Source organism: Rhinolophus sinicus, linkage group LG05 (assembly GCF_036562045.2).
Source record: "Rhinolophus sinicus isolate RSC01 linkage group LG05, ASM3656204v1, whole genome shotgun sequence".
Classification (NCBI taxonomy): Eukaryota; Metazoa; Chordata; class Mammalia; order Chiroptera; family Rhinolophidae; genus Rhinolophus; species Rhinolophus sinicus.
Genome location: NC_133755.1, coordinates 89,278,674 through 89,300,769, shown reverse-complemented (window position 1 = coordinate 89,300,769; position 22,096 = coordinate 89,278,674). Strand labels below are relative to the sequence as shown.

General features: G+C 49.0%; 2 protein-coding genes across 7 annotated transcripts in view; one reads left to right on the top strand and one right to left on the bottom strand.

The window, feature by feature from the left end:
* Positions 1-11,490, top strand: part of CCND3 (cyclin D3) — an 84,753-nt gene extending 73,263 nt beyond the window's left edge. For 2 of the 5 annotated variants that reach the window (XM_019738338.2, XM_019738337.2), the window contains 4 exons: positions 5,843-6,058; positions 8,998-9,157; positions 9,703-9,839; positions 10,339-11,490. In XM_019738338.2, the coding sequence (XP_019593897.1) occupies positions 5,888-6,058; positions 8,998-9,157; positions 9,703-9,839; positions 10,339-10,506 (636 nt within the window). In that variant the 5' untranslated portion in view covers positions 5,843-5,887 and the 3' untranslated portion in view covers positions 10,507-11,490. Of the gene's footprint in view, positions 1-3,740; positions 4,981-5,274; positions 5,491-5,842; positions 6,059-8,997; positions 9,158-9,702; positions 9,840-10,338 lie in introns of those variants that run through there. The other 3 variants (XM_074332916.1, XM_019738336.2, XM_074332915.1) reach the window with 3 other exon arrangements.
* Positions 11,491-12,092: 602 nt separating this feature from the next.
* Positions 12,093-22,072, bottom strand: BYSL (bystin like). 2 transcript variants are annotated; one of them, XM_074332917.1, is made up of 7 exons: positions 21,537-22,072; positions 18,285-18,441; positions 15,939-16,077; positions 15,472-15,605; positions 14,727-14,887; positions 14,477-14,579; positions 12,093-13,517 (listed from the first exon to the last, which is right to left on the bottom strand). In XM_074332917.1, the coding sequence occupies exons 1-7, from the start codon at positions 21,796-21,798 to the stop codon at positions 13,172-13,174; spliced, it is 1,302 nt and encodes a 433-aa protein (XP_074189018.1). In that variant the 5' UTR covers positions 21,799-22,072; the 3' UTR covers positions 12,093-13,171. The 2 variants fall into 2 exon arrangements, with proteins under 2 accessions (XP_074189018.1, XP_019593898.1); XM_019738339.2 differs by having other exon boundaries at positions 18,285-18,447; positions 21,537-22,066.
* Between the last annotated feature and the right edge of the window lie 24 nt (positions 22,073-22,096).

Sequence of the window (22,096 nt, the reverse complement as noted above, 5' to 3'; positions counted from 1 at the left end):
CAACTAGCAACAGCAACTGGACCTGGAGCTGAGCTGCATCCTCCCACAACTAAGATTGAAAGGACAACAACTTGACTTGGAAAAAAGAAGTCCTGGAAATACACACTGTTCCCCAATAAAGTCCTATTCCCCTTCCCCAATAAAATCTTTAAAAAAAGAAAAAAGTTGCAGGAATTTTGAGGTCCAGTTCTCAGTGAAAATGACCAAACTAAGACATCATCTAAGATGCAAGAACCAGGCCAAGGGATGCTTATAGCAGGGAAATGAGTGAAATAAAGAACAGATTGTTAAATCAGTACCATGGGTTATAGTTGATGATAATTGGGGAAAAATAAGGCTAGAGCCCCACTTAATATGACACACTGAATAAATGTAGGCAACACATTAAAAAGGAAAACCTTTATTGTATGTGTCCTTGACAATGCATAATTTTGGGGGCCTCCTCAAATACTTGAAGAAAGAAAAGCCCTGAAGCAGGGCCCAGAAATCTGCATTTTCAAATGTAAGTATTTCTTACATTTTCTTCTAGTAATTGTATAATTTTACAGTGGGGAAGGCATGGTTCAAAGACAGAAATCATTAAAGAAAATAATGCTACATAAAAATAAAAGCTTTCTATTTGTTAAAAAAATAATTCTACCATGAACCAAAAATGAAAGGCAAATAGTGGGGCAGCCGGTTAGCTCAGATGGTTAGAGTGCAGTGCTCTTAACAACAAGGTTGCCAGTTCAATCCCCACATGGGCCACTTGAGCTGCGCCCTCTACAACTAGATTGAAACAACTACTTGACTTGGTGCTGATGGGTCTTGGAAAAAAACACTTAAATAAGTAAAAGTTTAAACAAAAAAGAAAGGCAAATAGTGAACTAAAAAAAATGTATAAAATATATGACAAAGAAAAAATATGAAAAAGGATATTCTTAAAATGTAATGAGCACTTAGAAATCAATAAAAAAACAAACATTTGTGTAAAAGAATGGGCAAAGGGTATAAAATAGGTAATTTACATAATAAATGTAAATGTCTAATAATGTGTCAAAATATTATTACTAGTAACCACTTTTCATCTCTCCAGTTTGCTTTCTCCATAAAGAAAAGTGGGTATATCTATACAATGGACTATTATTCAGCCATAAAAAAGAAGGAAATTTTGCCATTTGCAACAACATGGATGAAACTTGAGGGCATTATACTAAATGAGATAATTCAGACAGAGGAAGACAGATACTGTATGATCTCACTTATATGTGGAATCTAAAAATCCTTACTGAGAGAAACAGAACATTTTGGTGGTTGTCAGAAGTGGGGGGTAAAGGGAGGGTGAAATAGGTGAAGGTGGTTAAAAGATACAATCTTTATAAGATAAATAAGTTACAACATAAATAAGTTATAAGATAAATAAGGTTTGGGAATGTATTGTACAACATGATGACGATAGTTAATGGTTCTGTATTGCATATTTGAAAGTTGCTCAAAGAATAGATCTTAAAAATTCTCATCACAACAAAAAAATGTAATTATGTAATAGATATTAACTGAACTTATTGTGGTAATTATTTTGCAATATGTATATATATTAAATCATTACGTTGTGCACCCTGAGCTAATTCAGTTGCTGTGTATGTCAATTACACCTCAACAAAACTGGGAAAATAATAAAAATATATAATGATGGTTTACCCTCTCATCAAAGATAAACAACCTTCTAACCTGAACAGTCCTACTCAATAATTCTGAAAATAAAGGAACACCTTCCATCAGGAAAGATCTGTTTTCTGGTTATGTACTCATTTCAAAAGCTACATTTTTAGTCCTCTGCACCCTAAAAACCTCTTAAACTTCAACATCTTTCACATAACTTCACATTTGTTCTTTAACATTTTGAAATATGTTGTTCTATTTATTGAAAGAGTGCAATGCTATGATTATTTAACTAAAGAAACTTCATATTCATATTTCGGACCATAGGAAAAGGACTTTAAGATTAGATAAGGTACATGGTGCACATTAATTCTGGCACAATAAGAGCTCTTGAATTAAAAAAAGTACACACACACACATACACACACACACACACACAGAGGGTGCCAAAAAAATGTATACACATTTTAAGAAAGGAAAAAAACTGTATTAAAATTGTAATAATATATACTGATAACAAAAGATTAATGCAAGTCATATGTATACATATTTTTGGCATCCCTGGTATATTATAACTAATAAACTACTTTCATCTTCCCAGTTGGCAGAGGGTTTTTAGAAATAGATATCTAATGTTTATTCATTAGATTGGTTTAGCCTTTCAGTAGCAAAATATAGTAATAACTACATCAAAAGCCTTAGAATGAAACTCACAGATACAGAGAACGAATTGATGGTGGCCAGATGGGAGCAGGGTTGGAGGGATGGGTTAAAAAGGTAAAAGGGATTAAGAAGTACAAATTGTTAGTTTTAAAAATAGTCACATGGATGTAAAATACAGCATAAGGAATATAGTCAATAATATTGTAATCACTATGTATGGAGCCGGATGGGTACTAGACTTATCAGGGTGATCACTTTGTAAATATAAATGTCTAATCATTATGTTGTACACCTGAAACTAATATAACACTGCATGTCAACTACAACTGAAAAATAAATTTTAAAAATCTAAAACAAGTCTTAATATGTTTCATAACTCCAGATTGAGAAATTCCACTTGTAGAAATAATTCACTTCTAGAAATAATCACGAGTGCATACAAAAATACTACCACAAAAATATTTCACAGTATTGTTTCTAATAGGGAAGAACTAGAAATAACTTAAATTTCTAACAACACATATTTGGTAAAATGTATATGATATATTCACCCAATGGAATCCTATGTAACCATTAAAAATAATGTAGAATAATGATATGGAAAAGTGTTACAGTAAATACTGTTTTAGTGAGAAAAATGCTTACAAAAACAGTTTATGATGATCTCATTTTAAAATATATGTTTATTCATAGAACAATTTTAGAAAAATAAATATTGACATTTTAAAGGATTATCTCTGGATGGTGAAATTGCAAGTAATTATTATTTTTCTTTTTGTGGCTTATCTTTTATTTTTTAAATAATTTAAAAAATTTTTCAATTACAGTTAACATACATTATATTGGTTTCAGGTGTACAATATACCAATTAGATACTTATATAATTTACAAAGTGATCACCCAGATAAATCTGGTACTCATCTGACACCATACATAGTTATTACAATATTGACTATATTCCTTATGCTGTACTTTATATTTCCATGACTATTTTTATAACTACCAATTTGTACTTCTTAATCCCTTCACCTTTTGCACCCATCCTTAACCCCCCCTCCCATCCGGCAACCATCAAAATGTTCTCTGTGTTTGAGTCTGTTTCTGTTTTTTTATCTGTATTTTCTAAGTTGTCTACAATACAAATAAATATTTCCATGATATTGAAACTACAATAAAATTTGTTATATAAAAAGAACAATTGACAAAATGTTTAGCATAGAACTTGCCTCTGCTATACAATGTTATTTCTTCAGTAACTCACTTGCTTAGTGTCCTTTCCCTCAGAAGGACCTCTTGATGAGAGGCAGGAATTCCCAAGGCCTCCTCCCATTGGGAGCATTACTGGAGGCCTGTGGTCGGCCTCGGGGTCACGTGGAATCCAGCTTTGGGGAAACTACAAAGTAACCCAAAGTTTGGGAGGTAGGAGAAATGGCAATTGGAAGATTTTATGGAATCTGAGCAAGAAACTCCTTCACAGAGGATCCAGTTTCTCCGCCCACTTTTTCCTCAAACTGAAGCTTAAGGCCGACTTCAGGGCTTGTTCAAGGCCACAAGGCAGACTTAATGACAAGATGAGGCCTTGAATCTATGGCCTTTCCACCCTGTTGTATTTCTGTAATGTGCTGATTTTGATCAGGCCTTCTCATACTTTAATGTGCACAGGAGTCACAGGGGGTCTTGTTAAAATGTAGATTTTGATCCCGCAGGTCAGGCGTGGGCCGGAGAGTCTGCATTTCTAACTAGGTCTTAGGCGATGCAGAGCGTGTTGGCTTTGAGATCACAGTGATAATGTGTAGCAATGGTGTAGAGCACAGATTCTTGAGCTATACTAGCTTTGCCACAGACTTTAGTGTGCTTCAGTTTCCTTATCTGCAAAATACGTATAATACCTAATTCATTGTTTTTGTTTAGATTTAATAAGTTATTGAGCATTAAGTGCTCAGAACAGTGTTCACTAAGAACTAGTTATTTTATCAGTATTTATATTCCCCAGAGCAAGCAGCTGGTGAAGTAGGATTTGACGAATGAATGAATAACCTTTGGAGAAAAGTTCTTTTCTGGGCAACTAATGTCAGAGAAACAAAATGGGAAGGCTCGATGGTGCGGGAGAGGACCACCTCCAAGAAAGTTCCCTCCACCGGGTGGTCAGGAGGGCTCCGGGAGCCCGGAAGCCTTCAGGCGGGCGCCCCGCCGACCAATGCAGCCGCCAGGGAGGAGGGGGGCGCCAGCCAGCCCTTTCCGTCTGGGGCGCCGCGGCCCCGCCCCTTGGAACGTTGTGACGTTAGAGCATTCCGCGGTTGCTACATCGTCTCGAAGGGGCGGGGCGCCTGTCAGGGAAGCTGCAAGCGCGCCGACGCGGGCGGGTCGGGGCTCCACTGCGCAGTGCCAGCGCCAGCACTAGACCCGCGCTCTCCGGCCCGCCGCCTCGGCTCTGGCTCGCGAGCCCGCACTCCAGTCCTGCCCGTGAGCTGCCCAAGTATGGAGCTGCTATGCTGCGAGGGCACCCGGCACGCTCCCCGGGCCGGGCCCGACCCACGGCTGTTGGGGGACCAGCGTGTCCTGCAGAGCCTGCTCCGCTTGGAGGAGCGCTACGTGCCCCGCGCCTCCTACTTCCAGTGCGTGCAGAAGGAGATCAAGCCGCACATGCGGAAGATGCTGGCGTACTGGATGCTGGAGGTACCGCCCGGACGGGTCTCCCCTCCCCCGCCGTCCCTGCGTCCTCGGCTCCGGACATCCCGGGGCCGCCCTGTTGGGACATCCTGGTCTCAACAACAATCAGCAAGATGCTTCGGTGGCCCATAGCCCCGGGCCTGGCCTTTCACTCGGGCACCCTAGCCGGCTACCAACGTGGTGTCCCTTTCCCTTCCCTAACCCCGACTCTGACTGCCAGTGGTTTGGCACCCTAACTAACCCTCTTTTCGGGTCGGGAAAGCGGGACAGGGGCCACCTTTTCCCTTCTGGCTTCTCTAGAGTCTCTTGCTCCCCGCCCCCCCCCCCCCCAGCCCCGTCTTCTTAGGAGAGCGCGCGCCTGGGAAACCCTGGACTCGGCCGCCGCAGAGCGGGTTCCTGTGTCTGTCGCGGGGTTCTGGCGGGGAAGGCGGTGGGGGTGGCGCGCGCGCTGTTCCGGCGGTCTGGGAAATGAAAAGTGCGGGAGGCAGCGGCAGGAGTCTCCTCCCTTCCTTTTGGGTGTGTGCAGTGGGTGGTGGTAATAGTTAGGTCCCAGCTCTCTGGCTACCGTGGTTGACTCTTCCGCACCCTTCCATGGGGGAGGGGAGCCTCAGTGTGGAATCCTTAAGTAAGGGAGCCTCTGGCGGACCCCCTCCCCCCGGGAAGGGGAAGGAGGCAACGCAGAGGAAGTGGGGCCGTCACCTTGGGGAAGGCGCATCCCCCTCCGCATTAGTCCTTGTCACTGTAAGCACATTTACTCCTTCATGCATTTTTGCTCCCGTCCCACTTCCTTCAGCGCCCCCTTTCACTTTTATTGCTGCTGCGTTTCCCACGCCCCTGCCCCAGAAGTGACTGTGCGTCCTCTCCCCAGGTGTGTGAGGAGCAGCGCTGTGAGGAGGAAGTCTTCCCCTTGGCCATGAACTACCTGGATCGCTACCTGTCCTGTGTCCCCACCCACAAGGCACAGTTGCAACTCCTGGGTGCGGTCTGCATGCTGCTGGCCTCCAAGCTGCGCGAGACTACGCCCCTAACCATCGAAAAATTGTGCATCTACACCGACCATGCTGTCTCTCCCCGCCAGCTGCGGGTGCGTGCATAACCCACCCCCAACACATACCGCCTCTCCTCACTTACCGGCAAAGGAAAGCTAAGACCTCAGAGGCTTTCTGCCCCATGGGGAGGGCGCGTGGACCGAAGAGGTTATGTATTTGGCAAAGATGGGGCAGTGCCGTGCGATGGTTAGGGTAGCCCCAACCCAGGCTTAAGCTGCCAGTATGAATTAACTCCCCTTCTCCTGACCTCCAGGGGGTGCCACTGCTTCCTGGTCTTTCCCCCAGATAGCAACAAGTCAAACTGCATGTCTACACTCACTAGTACTTTGCCTCTGGGTTTACACAACCACCATGAGTTATTTATTGGCAGCAGAAAGACATGCCTGCACACCCCCACCGGAGTGGGGGAGTGGAATGTGCTTCATGTGGGGGAGGGGGCTGCCTTGGGTGAGTCTTTATCCCAGTGTGGACTTTGTGATTGAAAAGCCTCCCAGAGCCGATTAAAGCCCGGCCCTGATTGCTCTAAGGAAGGGCCAAGGAGTTTCATCCCACCTTCTTTCCTTCCTTTTATATCCCAGAAGACACAGCTCCTTCCTAATCCTCATTCTGAGCAACTTGAGCAGCTGCTTCAGGCCTGGTGGAATCATCTCTCCCTTTCTCCCTTAGCCAAAGGCCAGAGCTGAGGGATGGACAGGGAGCTGAGCTGCAGCTGCTTCCGATGTGATAATGATGCCCCCTCCCCTGGCCCGCCCACTCTGACCAAGGTCTTTCATAACCCTGTGGGGAGCTGCTGTCACTCCTGTGGTTTGGGAAGTGGCTTCCTGGGCCTCTTGCTGGGAACTTGGGCTGGGCTCTTCCGAGGCGGCAGGAGAGTCACCGGTTCTTTTCCCAAAGCCTGGAGAGGAGGTGGGGGAGCTGCTGGGATCTAGGTTATTTAGGGCATGTAGATCGTCTCCTGGGGGGTCTGGGGGAGAGGATGGGTGAGCTGGCACCTTCCTCAACCTTGCTCTGTGCGGCCAAGTCTTCTCCTGACCCTGAGAGGAGTCTGTGGGCCCCATCTCCCGGGGAGGAGGGCAGCATGCAGGCTGCTGTGATTGGCTGGCCAGGAAGCCAGGGTACTGGGGCCCCTGACTGCTGCTTGTTGAGGAACAGGATTCCTCTTCCTGCCAAGTAGCTCTCAGAGATGGGAGTAGGAGGCCGGAGATGGGAATCCGGGAGGCCCCACGGCTCTTTGTGATGAATCTGGTAGTTTTTGGCAAGTCTGAAGGTGGAGTTGGTTTCCAGGGCCAGCAAGCAAGATGTTTTTGGAGGGGTTTAGGCTGGAAGGTAGAAGGGGACTTCCTTTTTGTGAAAAGATTGGGATGGTATGTGTGTCTTTGTGTGTGGGGTGTTTTTTCAGAACAGGCAAAAAGCACTCTTCCCCCCACTCTTGCCTGAGCTGGGGGTGGAGTGTGCAGATGGCTTCCTAGAAGGTCAGAGTTGGAAGGGACCTCAGAGAACTCGTCAGTCCAAATCCTTGTGCAGCAGAGAAGATTGAGGCCCAGAGAAGGAGGGAAGGGTCCAGCCTCAGCATTGCACTGAAGTGGATGAGGAGAATCGGTCTTCTGGGTAGCCCAGGTGGACTTAAAGGCTGGGGATATGATGGAAGTAGCTAATAGCTCCCAGAGGTATGCTGTCTTCCAGCCTAGGGCTGAGATTCTCCGAGGTTGCCCGGATACAGCTGCTGAAGGGGGCAGGTCCTACCTATCCCTGCAGTGTGCACTAAGGGACTTGGCCACCCTCCCTTACTCAGGACCCCATGCCTCCCCATAGGGCAAGCCCCACTCCAAGTTCCCTTGGAGGCTAGGTGCTTTCTGTTCACTTCTGAGTTAGGAGTTTGGCCGCTGGGACGAGCACCGGGAGTAGAATGCTAGCTTCTCTGCTTCAGTTCTTCTGGCTCCAGGCCAGACTGTTGTGTGGGGCCCTGTGAGAGGCTTGGGGCTGACTGGGGAGGGTGACACCTAGGCGGGGGCCTGGAAGAGGTTGGGTGGGGTTGCTATGGCTGCCTCAGTAAGGGGTCAAACCCATCAGTTCCTTCCTGAGATAAAACAATGAAGAAATCCTCAAGTGTGCAACTCAGCAATGGGGCCAGCACTGGGAACCCCAGACCAGTGGATTGGGGTGGGGCTCTCAGCCTCCCCCTGGGACCTAGCAGTGGTATATAGGCTTGGGCAGGCGGAGATAGGATTTGGTCCCGCAGGGATCACCCAGACCTATCATGTCTGGCTTGGCCCCCACTTCTCTTCCTGAGAGTCACTTGGCACAATGGGTTCCAACTCAAGCGGGTGGAGTGGGGTGCTGTGTCTCAGGACCTACCCCTGATGTCCCACCAAGGGGATGTGGGTTAAGTTGGGCAACCTGCCCTTTGAGGAACCTCAGGGGTAGCTTCAGTGGCTGTGTCACAGGAGGTGTGGTCTCGGGCTTTGGTTTCTTAAAGATCTGTAGACTCAGCTGGGATGCAGAGTTCGGGGAGAGGCCAAGTGGTGATCTCCTCTTTCACAAATCTTTGGGATTATGGGGAGTCTTTCTGCTTCACCCCAGAGGAGCCTGAAGTTCATGGTGGTGCTGGTGGTGTCTGCTGCTGCAGTCATTTCTCTCAGCCTTGGCAGGAGAGGTGCTCAGAGCCCTGGAAGAAGTCAGGAGAAGGCCTGGATTATTGCCTCCCCCCCACACACCCAAAAGATAACCAAACAGGATTAAGAGAGACAATTCATGTCAATCACATAGTCTGGCACCTAGTTAATGAATAGATGCTCAAAGCAAATGTCCCCAGCTCTTCCCTGCCTTGGACTCCCCGCTCCACAGCGCCAGTCCTTAAACCCAGCAGCAGAACGGGGGTCCTGACATTTAAGTTTGATGGGCTTCCTTTCCCGTGAGACTTCTGCTTTACTGTCCTCTTCAGCCACTCACCCCCACCCTCTTCTCTAACCTCCAGGATTGGGAGGTGCTGGTCTTGGGGAAGCTCAAGTGGGACCTGGCTGCTGTGATTGCCCACGATTTCCTGGCCCTGATTCTGCACCGGCTCTCTCTGCCCAGTGACCGACAGGCCTTGGTCAAAAAGCACGCCCAGACCTTTTTGGCCCTCTGTGCTACAGGTAAGAAAGAGTTCTAGATACATTTTTTGCCAAATCAGGAAAATCAGAAGACTTCGAAGGGTCAGAGGTAACTAGGAGACTCTGGTTTATGCTCATTTATGTGTGAAAATTATGTCCTCTCTCAGCCCTAAGTTTCAACACAGAAAAGCAGCGGAACACAATTAGAGCTGCGCACTGAGACCCCCCAGTACACATCGGTGGGAACTCTGAGGGCTTAGAGATAAGTGACTTGCCCAGAGTCTCATGGTGATTAAGTTGGGAGCAAAAACCCAGATCTCTTGAGCCTACTTTTGTTTTCACACCAGGGAGGCTCATTCACTCCCTGGTTCCTGACCTCCAGAAGTCTGCTGTTCACTTGATCCTCTAGGAGACAGGCCCTTTCCCGCCTTTTCCCCTTGGCTGTCTTAACAGCACTCACTGCTGGCATTTTCCAGTATGTCCTCTGCTCTAATCATGCTGCCTGGCACTTTCTGAGGAATAGCAAGTCCACACCGGCTGTTCTCGATGCCCTCCTTGCCTCATGGTTCCCTTTCTCTCTTTCCAAGATTACACCTTCGCCATGTACCCACCATCCATGATCGCCACGGGCAGCATTGGGGCTGCCGTGCAAGGCCTGGGTGCGTGCTCCATATCCGGGGACGAGCTCACAGAGCTGCTGGCAGGGATCACAGGCACTGAAGTGGTGAGTGCTGGGCAGCAGGCCAGCGGGCTGTCAATTCATGAGGTAGCGCTATTCCCTGAGGCTCCAGCAGAGGGAGGCATCCGCCTCAAACTTGATCCCCACGTTGTGTTTCGTGTCCTGACCTTGGGGCTTCTGTGGCCTTTTATCTCCTGCCTTGGTCTGCAGAAGAACAAGTGGTCTTGGGTGGGTTGAAGGGCACCATCCCTGGGTGCCCTTTTCTGCCAAATGGTTTGCAGGAGTGGGGGTGGAGGGTTTGGTGTCAGCTGCAGGGCTGCTCTCACACCCTCTTGCCACATCCTCTTGGCAGTTTCTGAGAATTGAAGGCTGATTCCTGGGGCTGGGCTGTGGCCTAACCTCCCGACTTCCCTGTGCTGGGACGTGTCCGTCCCCTGCACCTGCTGCCAGATGGTATGGGGGAGGAAAGGGGACCTTTAGCTCTAAGGGGGCCTTTCTCCGTCCCCCCCAGCAGTCCCTCCTCACTGTTCCTCCTTGTTCCCAGGACTGCCTGCGGGCCTGTCAAGAGCAGATTGAAGCTGCACTCAGGGAGAGCCTCAGGGAAGCCGCCAAGACCTCCCCCAGCCCAGCTCCCAAAGCACCCAGGGGCTCCAGCAGCCAGGGGCCCAGCCAGACCAGCACCCCCACAGATGTCACAGCAATCCACCTGTAGCCCTGGAGAGGCCCCCTCGAGTGGCCACTGACAGCAGAGGAGGGGACACTGCCACCCCCCTTTCCCTGCCTGCAGGAATGAACCACACCACAGCTGAAGCCTGAGGGGGCTCCTTCCTATTTGCCCCTTGCCAAGCCGAAGGGGACAGGTCCTACGTATCCCTGCCGTGTGCACTAAGGGGCCTGGCCAGCCATGTTTGTGTGGCTGGCCAGGCTCCTCCTCCTCCCTGCCTCTGACCAGCTCAGCGCCTTCCCTGATTCTAGCTGGAGGTAGGGTAGGCCAGGCTGATCAGAGATGAAATTGAAGTAGGTAAAATACATCTTACCAGCGTTTTTTTATTTTTTTTGAGGGCTCCCCTTATCTTTGGGGCTCTCATGTTCTCAATTGCCAAAATGTCCTAGTGCCTTATAAGGGTGCTGCACCTTCTAGAGTCTGCATTTGGATTGGGGTCTTTCTGAAGAAGTTTCAGATATTCTGGGGAGATGGCTCCTCAACACAATCCACGTTCACAGCTGCTCCTAGAGGGAGGGGCCCGGGCCTCTCACAGGTTCAAGAACCAACCAATTCCTCCTTGCTTTGCTTTCCACTCAGCTTCTCCTGTGTGATTGAGGGGGGCGGGGTCAGTGCTGAAGGAAGAGGTGGTTTTAATTTATTAATTGCTTTGAGTACAACTGTAAGAGGGTATGGTGGGGTCCACCTAACCCAAGTGGTGGTAACCCTGGTGGTTGCTGCATCCCTCCCCTCTGCTGCTGGCTAGAGGGTCTTGGTGGCCAAGGAGCTGCTACAGCCTGGGGACGGGCCAGACCCTCCTCTCCCCTTGGCCCTCTGCCCCATCCTCCACGGGGGATGAAGCAGGGATGCCACAGGTGACCCCATCTGGAGAGGGAGGCAAGCCCTGTTGACACAGGTCTTTCCTAAGGCCACGAGGTCCAGGCTGGTGGCCCAGGACCATCATGCTACCTTAATAAAGATTCTGGAATAAAACTGGCTTTGGCTTCTTGGACTGGAGGGTGGTGTGGGTAAAAGCCTATTTCTAGACGGCATGAGGTCAAGAGGGTGGATGGAAATCAGTGGTCTCAAGCAGTGGCCATCAAGCCTTTTCTGTCAAGTGCTATAGAGTAAATGTTTCTGGCTTCGTGGGCCATACAGTCTCTGCTCAACTATTTACTGAGCAAGTATCAGTTCTGCTTTATAATGGAACGTATGTGTTCCTAAAAATCACTGCACTATACAGCAATGCACAATAAAACCCACAGGACCTATGGAGAAAGGGCTTAAGGCACAACACTCACAAACTTCATGAGCGACGTACTTAAAAGATAGTATAGTTTTTATACATTAAGTGGTTAAACACAAGTACAATGAATACAGCCCTTTATCTTGAAAAAGATGTCTGGCTGTGGAAGCAGAGGTCGGAAGGATGTAGAAAGCGGGTTGTCACACCAGATGTGGGTGTGGCTCCCAACCCACACAGTGAACTGAGACAGCAGCTGTGATGTGTTGGAGGCGCGTATTTTGTGTACCTGGCTTGGCTCAGCTGGGTGCAATTTTCTGCTTTCACGTAGTATTTCTCTAGGACACAACTGTACACAAACGTGAAATTTGCTTTATGATTAAGTCGTTCCCAAATATGTTAATGGGGTTGGAACAAATTCACATTTTCAAAAGCAAATGGCTTATAGGACTGTACTGTGTGGCAGCATCAAACAGCCACAGAAAACGGAAATGGGTAGGCACGGCTGCATTCCAGTAAAACTTGGACACTGAAATTTGTATTTCATATAATTTTCCCCTATCACAAAATAACTTAAATTTTTTCCCATCCATTAAAAAATATAAAAATCACTCTTTGCTCATGGGCCATTAGAAAATGGGCATGTGACCCTAGTTTGCCAACCTCTGGTCTAAAGCTCTCATTAAGAAAAGCAAGTTGTCTGGTGGTGACCCCACCCCCCCACCCCCGATCTAATCATTCCTCAGCCCAACCTTATTCCCTGACCTGTCTGGCCTCTATCTCCACTTTAGGGGCTTTCTCCTGTAGCTCTTCCATCCATAGCAGCTGAGATTGGCATCTTTTGAACCACCTCTGGTTGCTGGCATCCTTCCAAAACAGGCTGTGTGGGGGGGAAAGGCAGCAAATGTGCCCCCTAGGGGCTAACAGGGTGGATGTAGCCTGGAAAAAAACGAACTTGTAGAATACAGAGGTTCCTACGTAAACTGGGTAAAAATCCACTCCTAGACAGGAACAGGGAAGAGTAATCCCTATCTCCAGCTAAAGAGGGAAAGCAGAAAGATCGCCATTCATCACATCAAAACGTGGAAGTTCAATAAATACCTGCCTTTTTATCCACATCCTAGTGACTTGACACAACAGCCTGAGAGAATACTTATTCCAAGCCCCAGCAGGGGAGTGGGAATACTAGGGTGTGGGATCTCAGACAGGTCCCAGGACTGAGCAGGAACCACGGCCTAGAATGGAAGCGGGGGTCAGCCAGACGGTCCGTCCTCCCTGTCAGATACTGGGGCGTCAGATGCCCATGAGCTCTCACTGCCGAGCTTTGGGTCTTCAGCTCTTCAGCTGGAAAGGCCCAGTGTCACCTTTGGTCACCAACAGGATTCCTGGTATCCTCCCACACCCCTCAGACCAGGAGGAGTGACTGCTTCCTCACTCCATGGTGATGGGAACATCTTCCACATCGCGGGGTGTTGCGCTCTGAAGCTCACGCCTGATCTCTGGGGACAGCTGTGGATGGGGCTGCAGCCGGAGCAGTTCCAGGATGGCCTCCTTCTGCTCTGTGGACAGGTCTGCCTTGTAGCGCTGGACCAAAGTCAGGAGGCACTGGTGCCAGAGCACGGGCAGTTCGCGCTTCTCCTTCCGGAACCCCAGGAAGTGGAAGACCAGGGCGTCCAGCACCCGGTAGGGCAGTGCGTACTTCTTATCCAGCAGCAGTCGCAGGAAGATGCTGTTGGCACCACTGTATTCCATCTCAGCAATTTTCAGCATGGCCGCGCTAGCAGGAAAGGGGTTGGGGGAGTGAGTGGTGGGGGAAATATTCGGGGAGAGACTCTACTTCTCCCTCTTCTCCTCTGCTGGCCCTTTTCCTGGAATGTTCCTAAGAGGGCCATCTTGGGCCTCTCCTCACCTACACGGTCCTGATCATACACCCTTGACTCCAATTCCCATCTCTATGCTGATTCATCCCAAATCCCCCCCTCTGGCTCGGACTGCTTGTCTCAGTATCTAACGATACAGACATCTCAGCATCTCCACTCTTAACCTTAGGGTTTCCGGGTGGGAATTCCCGCCCATTCTCAGGAATTTTTTCACCTTCCTATTCCCAAATCCCGAGATATAAACTGTTTTCTGTTTTCCACGATGAATCGTTTCCACAAAGTGACGGCCGATACTACCAAACACCTGGGTTCAAGGAGCCAATTTTCCCAATTTCCCGACCAAATTTTCTTGGGATTTGGGAATGGAAAAGCGAAAAAATTCCCGAGAATGGGTGGGAATTCCCACCCGGAAACCCTAGCAATAAATAGGAAAAATGTCTAAGAGCTACACTGTGAGTAGTACCTTTATTTCCCATTGTGGGTATTCCTGGGTTCAAGGAACCGATTTTCCTGATTTCCCAACCAACTTTTCTTAGGATTTGGGAATGGGAAAGTGAAAAAAATTCCTGAGAATTGGCGGGAATTCCCACCTAGAAACCCTACTTAACCTATTTTCTTCCTATGTTCTTATTTCCATTCATTCATGCATTCATTCATTCCACTATTTACTGAGCACCTATCACATGCAAGGTACTGGGCCCGTTCTTGCGGAACTTACACCTAGTGGAGTAATGATACACCTACTGGCTTAAACAAGCCACAAAGTCAGGGCTATCCTTAGCTCCTTCTCCACTGTCCCCACACAACTCCCCACGTCTTGGTGATTCTACCTATCCTCCCTCCCCACCAACATTACCTGGAGTGCAGCACGGGGATGGAGCACTTGGTGAGGATGCTCCCCACGATGATGGCTTCCCGGAGGGTGCAGGTGCCTGACTCACACAGTGGGATCAGGATCCCTGGGGAGCGTCACAGGGTGAGAGACAGGAGGCACAGCAGAAAGCACCCCCTCCCACCCTGAGACAGCCATCTCCCCAGTCAGGCTTCCTGCTTTCACCCACAGCAGCTCCAGCCCTGCCTTTCTTCACTGCCTCCTGGGTTCTCACCTTTAAACCAGGCTCCAGGCTTGAACAGGGCCTTCTTGAGTGCCATGTAGAGGTGGAAGTTGAGTCGTTTATACTCAGCAATGTCATCTCGTACTCGAGGGAGCAGGACAAGGTTGTAGAAGCGCTGGGCCATGCGTTCCTTCAGGTTAGAGGCGAATATCCTAGTGTGGGGGGAGTAGTGGGGAAGCCCCAGGTCACTTGATAGTCTGGGGCTGGCCCTTTAAATATCACTATAGATGGTGCACGCAAGAGATTTGAGGGGTGTGTGGGAGTATGTGAGCTGCGCGCATGCAACACCCAAGTCAGATCAGAGGGAACAGGAGGGGCTACAAGATATATCCAAACAGCTGAGCAGTCTTTGGGGGAGCTAGAGCTCTTCCCAACTTATGACACCTCAGCTATTCACCTTCCCGTCCCCATCATGGGTCCTCACTATCCTGCTCTTCAAGGGACCTGAGCCTGCCTGAGGAGCTGCAGGCTTCTGAGGTCATGCTGACGCACCAGGCTTGTGGCCTAGTAGTTATATGCCTCCCCTAGAAACTCATCGTGGGAGATTCTCAATAGGGCCTTGGTCGCAAAACATGAAACAGGAAAAGCTGGGAAAATGACATAAAGAAGCACAAAATAGAGCTCGGGGGCCAAGTTAAAACGTAGTGGCAACGGCCGGGAAAGTCTGTACGTCCCACGCCCACCCTTACCTACAGACCCACGGCGACCCTGAGTCTGTAGGGCCCCTCTACTCTACCTCGTGGCTTGGTACATGGCAGCAGCCGTCCAGGCCTCGGGCTCTGTGACGTAGAGGATCTGCTCCCAGTTGGAGAGCGCAGGGATGATCTTGAACGCCTTGGGCAGCTTCCCACTGCGGTACTTAGACAACACCTGGGGATGAGGAAGCAACACCATTGCCGTTCACGGAGCTCCTGCTTGCGGAGGACAAGTGCCAGGTCCTGGTCCCGGGCCTTTTCAGATATTCACTCACTTAACCCTCACAACAACCGTAAGGAGGGGCCATTATATCCTCGTTTTCCGGATGGGGAAACAGAGGCCAGAGGGTTAAGAAATTTACCCACGGCCACCAAGTTACTAAGGGGCATAGCAAGCCTCTGACTTACGTCAGTTCTCGGCCACTAGGCCTTACGTGTCCAAGAGATGGGGACACCCACAACCTCAGGTGGGAACCCACGGCTCCCGCGAGGGTATTGCAGCACTTACCTCCCGGACGCCTCTGTAGACCTCCAGGACACGGGGGTCCAGCTGGGGCATAGGGAAGCCTGACACCTCTGACATGACTGTCTCAACTTCTGTCTGCTTCTCAGTCAGCTTCTCCATGATGATGTCAGCGAGGGTGCGCCTACCAGTGGGGGAGGGAAGGAAGGCAGTACTATGGTCACAGTGTAGGAAGCTCTAGACGCCCCACAGAGACCCTAGTGAGCTCCAATACACCTGTCACCTTGCTGGGAAGTGTGGCCTCGATCCCTCTGGCCCTGACCACCCGCCACAGATGGCTACAGAGCACCAAGGACCTGACAATCATGGGGTGTGGGACAAAGTGGACAATCGTGTAGAGGTTAAGATCCAGGACTCAGGTCAGTCAGCCTGGGTTTCAATCCTGGCTCTTCCACTCCCTGTAGGACCTTGGGCACACTATCTGGCCTCTCCATACCTCAGTTTCCTCACCTGTAAAACAGAGACAATAACTGTGCCTACCTCATGAAGTTCATGTAAGGATTAAATGAATACACATACGTTACTTGGAATTATTATTAGGTTGGTGCAAAAGTAATTGCGGTTCAAAAGGTTAAAAAAAATAATTGCAAAAAACGCAATTATTTTTGCACCATTGCACTGACGTAATAGTACATAGCAAATATGTAACAAGTCCTGCCTATTTCAGACACACCCCTCATTTGTTGGTTTGACCTCTAGGGTGCCAGAAACATCTCAGTCATATACCAAGATTTCAAGTAGCTGCGAACATTAGGGAAAGACCATGACCAAATTTCCCATTTCAACTGACTAAAATTTGCGGAAGTATTTCTAAGATTACTGATATTTTTCTCAGCCTCGTTAAGCAAAGTATACCAAACAATTTTATCGTGATAATTCAGAATTCTCATTACATTGGGCTTTGATATAATAATAATGGTACCTTCAGAGGCTACTAAATTATATTTAGAACAGCCCCTGTTTTCTGAGGGCCTTCTCAATACCAGGCACCGAGTACAGGACTTTTCGGATGTTATCCCATATAGTCCATGCAACACCTATGCGAGGTGTTATTATTCTCCTTACTCAACGTGGGAACTGATATCCAGAGAGGTTAATAACTCATCCAAGGTCTCACAGCCCTCAAGTGAGGGAACAGAGTCGGACTCTGGTTCTAAAGTTCAGGTACTGTGTGCCTCCAAACTAAACGGCCTCTGACTGCTGAGCTCATGTGTCTAGGCGTGCTTTCTGAAGATGCCCGCTGTCACTTCTCAAGATTGTCAGGAGTCCCTGTTTCCAGTAACTTTACTCTTCTCTTCACTGCAAGCTGGAAAACCATTCTGCCCAGCTTGCCAGAATGATTTGTTCAAAGGAGTTCTAAGGCACGAGAGGCTCTCGGGGGGACAAGCATGTAAGTCCAAGTGCACATTTTGTGACACCTACTTCAGTGCTGGGCATCCATCTGGGCAAGGGGCTCACTTCTTCATTCTGCGCTCTCAAACAAGCTCACCACAGACCTTATCGTTCAGCCTCCCTGTCTTTTCCCGGTATTAGTAGCAATGAGGTGCATTAATCCAAGACGAGGGAAGGATGAAGAACCATGTCATGTTAGTATCACAGGGTCAGAACGAACTGGGTGAGGGCCCTAACCCCAGACTCCCCGCCTCTGGGCCAATGTCCACACGCTCAGGAGTTTGACCACAGGAGCTTAAATGCTGACATGCCTTGGAGCCAGCACTTATTATAGATGGGAATAAATCAGTGGTTCTCACTGGGGGTGAATTTGTCCCCTAAGGGATGTTTGGCAATGCCGGGAGACACTTTTGGTTAGCACAACTGGGGGAAAGGTCACTATTGCTATCTGGTGGGTAGTGGTCAGGGACGCTGCTAAACATCCTACACTGCACAGGACAGCCTCCACACAAAAAAAGACTTATCCAGCCCCAAATGCCAACAGTGCCAAGGCTGTCAGACCCTGGATAAAACGGAGCTGAGGGCACGCAAGAGATCTGGCCAGGAAACTGAGCTTACCACTAGGAACACTGAGCACACCAAGACCAAATGTGAAGGGATGGCTCTCCCCAGGCAGGAAAAAGCCCAGTAGCAGTTTCCCCCGTAATCCGGGCAGCTCTGGAACAGGTGAACAGAGGGGGAGGAGGTACTTTGGGTCATTCTCACTCAGAATGGTCCTCGGAGGACGGGCCAATTTGGTTACAGTGGTTCCCCCACAACTAGCAATGCTCAGGCCCTTCCCAAAGGTAGGGAATCAAAACCCTGCCAGAGCATATGCTTCCCCGTGGGAAGCTGCCCCCAGGACTTACTAGCCCCAATCCCAGGCCATGTCAGCCCTACCTGACAGGAGGGTTCTTATTCATGAACATTTCAATGGCACGCTCGTCCTCAGGGTCCACGGCCACCTCTGCGTGGTGGTCCGCCCCTGTCATTGTGGCAGCCTTCTCCAGGGTGGGCCATTCCTCATCCTCGTCATCTGAGCCATCCTGCGGCATTCCTGGACCTACAAGAGGGGAGATGAAGTGGGTGAGCAAGGTAAGCAGGGGGTGAGGGATTCAGAGGTCAATTTAACTTTAACCATAAGGTAGAGTATAGGCCTCACGTGTGCTTGTAACAGACACAGTTGTGTGCAGTGAAACATGAGGCACACACTACCTCCCGAGACCCCCTTACCCCCGCCCCCCCACCGGGGTTTACAACCTTGCTTGAGACACGCAATGTACACATAGGAACCAATAAGATAGCGCTGCCAGCAAGTAACAGTTAACATACTATACTCAGCCATGTAGCAGGAACTGTTCCAAATACTGCCGGTAACTCTCACAACCCTAAGAACTAGGTACTATTATTATTATACCATTTCAGATGGGGACACTGAAGCACAGAAAAGTTACGTAATTTGTCGAAGGCGGGAAACCTGGGTCTAGACTGCATGCTTAACCTCTCTTCTACACACGTGGTAGAGCTTGATGATTTGCCAAAAGAATGGTAGAGACAGTATATACCATAGGCATTTAGATGATGAGTGCAGAGGATGGTTAGGCTCCGGATAGGGGGCAGGGGAGCAGGGGGAGGGCATTCCAAACCCGGTAACACTGGCAAGCCTTTTGCAGTAGCTAGGAATAAGCCTAGAAATAAGGTAACGTGAGGACAGGCAGTGGAGTTCAGATTCCAATGGACCAATAAATGATTATAGTGGAAGGCTCTACAGCTGGCTGATTGTCTGGTGAGGGATGTAATACTCCACACAGTGAGATGCAATGCTGCATGTGAACAGGTCATTAAGAACAGAGGGAGTGTGTCACAGAAGTAAAATGCAGGGGTGTGTGTGTGTGGGGGAACAGTTTGCCTCCACATGCTAACAACTCCCAAATCTGTACTTGTAGGTAGATATTTCGCTCCCGACCCTAACTAACTCCAGCTGCCACCTGTACAGCCACTCATGGATGATCCACAGGCATCTCAAACTTCACCTGTCATCAACCCGAAAGTCACTTTTCCTCCGAGGTCCATTCTACTGTGTTCCACATCCAACTGTACAGCACCACCATCCACCCAGTGCTAAGCCAGTACCTGGGAGGAAGGCGAGCTGCATCCCCTCCTCACCCCCAACACCCAATCAGTTACCAAATTCTATTCCGTTCTACCTCATGGAGTAGGTGTCAAATCCTTCACAGCCCTGCCTAAGCCTAGATCAGCACCATCTCTTGCCTGGATTAATGTAACAATCCCCTAACTGGTCTCCAAATTCTCCAATAGTTTCCCACTGTATTTCTGATAGCTTTCAATCTGGGACACAGCCTTCAAGCCTTTTGCAGACTTGGCTCCTACCCACCTCACCATCATTCATTCAGCCAACACTGAGTGCCTACCATGTGTGAGACACTGTTCTGGGGGCTGGAAACATGTGAGTGAACAAGACAGACAAAACTTTTTGCCCTGATAGAGCTTCTATTCTAGGAGGGGAGATAGACATTAAATCAATATAACATTATGTGAAAAGACAAGTGCTATGAAGAAACAGGGTGGAGACGTTGGGAGTGTGGAGACAAGGGTGGGTCACAATTATTAATAGAGTGGTCAGGACAGGCTTCTCAGAGAAGGTGAGGAACCAAGGGAGAAAGCCTGTAGGTGTACGAGGACAGGAACAGCCAAGGCAAAGGCCCTAACTGGCCATGTTTAAGAACAATGAAGCCTACACGCTGGAAATGAAGAGGGCAAAGGGGAAAGCAGAAGAGGTTAGACTGGCAATAGCAGCAGATCTAGGGCTTTTGAGACCCTTGTAATCTTCTAGCTGTTGAGTTATGAATGGACTGTAGGAGGTATGGGATATTAATGAGGAGGGTACTGCAATCATCCAGGGGACAGGTGATGGTGGCTTGAACATGACGGTTTTCCAGGGTACTGAGAAGTGGTCTGATATTAATTGAAGGTAGAGTCAACAGGATTTCCTTACAGATCAGATGTGACGTGAGAAAGGAGTCTGAGGTTTCAGTCTTCAGCAAACGGAAGGATATCATACTGTTAACTGAAATTAGGGAAATGTGGGAGTAGGTTTGGCGAGAAGGTTTATTTTGGACGTGTTACATTTGAGATAGGTTTCAAACCGGAGATGCCAAATAGGCAGCTGAAATATAAGAATTTGGGGTTCATGGAAGAAATCAGGGCTAGAATATAAAGAAGGGAGCAGTCACCAAATAGATGGTATTTAAACCATGAAACAGATGACAGCACCAGAGAAGTAAGTGAAGAGAAGAGATCCAAAGACTGAACCTTGTGGCACTTCAATAAGAGGTTGGGGACAAAAGAGGAACCAGCAAAAGATACTGAGAGGTAAGAAAGTAATAACACAAGAATGTGATGTCTTAGAAGCCAAGTAAAGATACTGTAGCCAGGAGACCAATGTTCAATTGTGTCAGGACAAACTAAAGATGAGATCTGAAGAATGGATTAAGCCACTGGGGGGGGGGGTCAACACTCCCACCCTAATAAGTAAATGCTGATCATCTTTTACTTACTCTTTGGCCCCTAAACAACACTGCACTTTCTGCTCAGAGCAAACCACACTCATTTTTTTATGTCTCAGCACAAAGGTCATGCAATCTGGGAAGTCTGACCCACCAAGACCACTGTTATCAGAGAAACTATACTTTATCATGGAATGTACGATCCTAACGTGTCTATCGGATTGTCTCTCTCCTAGGCTATCTTGAAGTCAGGCACATGTTATTCTGTTTATTTCTTTACCCAAACCATCTAAACTAGCACAGTGCGAATGAAGCGTAGTGGTAGACATCCCCTAACTATGTATAGAACAAATGGATAAATACTAGGAGAACTTGGTGGTGCGAGCAATCACTTCCTGTTGGACTAACTTCAAGGGGTGCCTAGAAGAGGGCTTAAAACTAGGAGTGGGCGTGGAGGGTGCTGACCACCCTAAATCCGCTCCAGGACGGGGTCTCTCATTCCATTACTTTTGCAAGCGTGTGCTACGGATGTCGTCCTTTTTTTATTCCAAGCTATTCCCCTGCCCCACACCCGTCCACCCGCACCTAACCACTCTCTTCCTCGTACCCACCCCCCGCCACTCACCCAGCCGTGTGACGCGCTCCCTGGGCGCCGCGGGCATGCCCCCACTCCCATGCTCGGCCTCGAGTTCCTCCTGTTGCTGCCGCGCTTGCTGCAAAATCCGTCGGGTCAGCCGGGGCCCCACATACTCTTCCTCTTCGGTTCCGCGACCCCGCCGCTTTTCCCGGGCCCCTGCCCGCACCACGTCCCCAGCCAGAATCTGCTCGGCCAGCGGCGCGTGTTTTTCCGGACCTCCGGCCCCGCGGGCCGCCTTGAATTTCGGCATTTTTCTCGAAGAAGTTGCGGGGAAGGTTCACACGTGGAGACGGAAAATAAGTCCTGAATGCGCTTGCGCAGTGCACTCCCAGCGTCCAAGAGGCCACACGGGGATCACAGCGCCCCCTATCGTTCGGAGGCCAGGAGTGCCATCAGCGCCTCCCCACCCGCTAAGAGCTCACAGGTCCTGGAGCTAGACTCCCAAATACACTCATTGCATTTAACGTTGGCTTCTCTAAGCCTTGTCGATATAGGCAAGCCTGGGTACTACATTCGGGCAGGGATGCCACTGGAGGCGTCACCGAAGA

What these genes read in the sequence shown, in the direction of transcription:
- BYSL (XM_019738339.2), bottom strand. Translation starts at nt 21,798, where the DNA reads ATGCCGAAATTCAAGGCGGCCCGCGGGGCCGGAGGTCCGGAAAAACAC. An exon ending in TCTACAGAGGCGTCCGGGAG is followed by an intron (nt 15,606 to 15,938) that starts GTAAGTGCTGCA and finishes CCTCATCCCCAG; the next exon opens with GTGTTGTCTAAGTACCGCAG. An exon ending in GCCTGGAGCCTGGTTTAAAG is followed by an intron (nt 14,580 to 14,726) that starts GTGAGAACCCAG and finishes GACGCTCCCCAG; the next exon opens with GGATCCTGATCCCACTGTGT.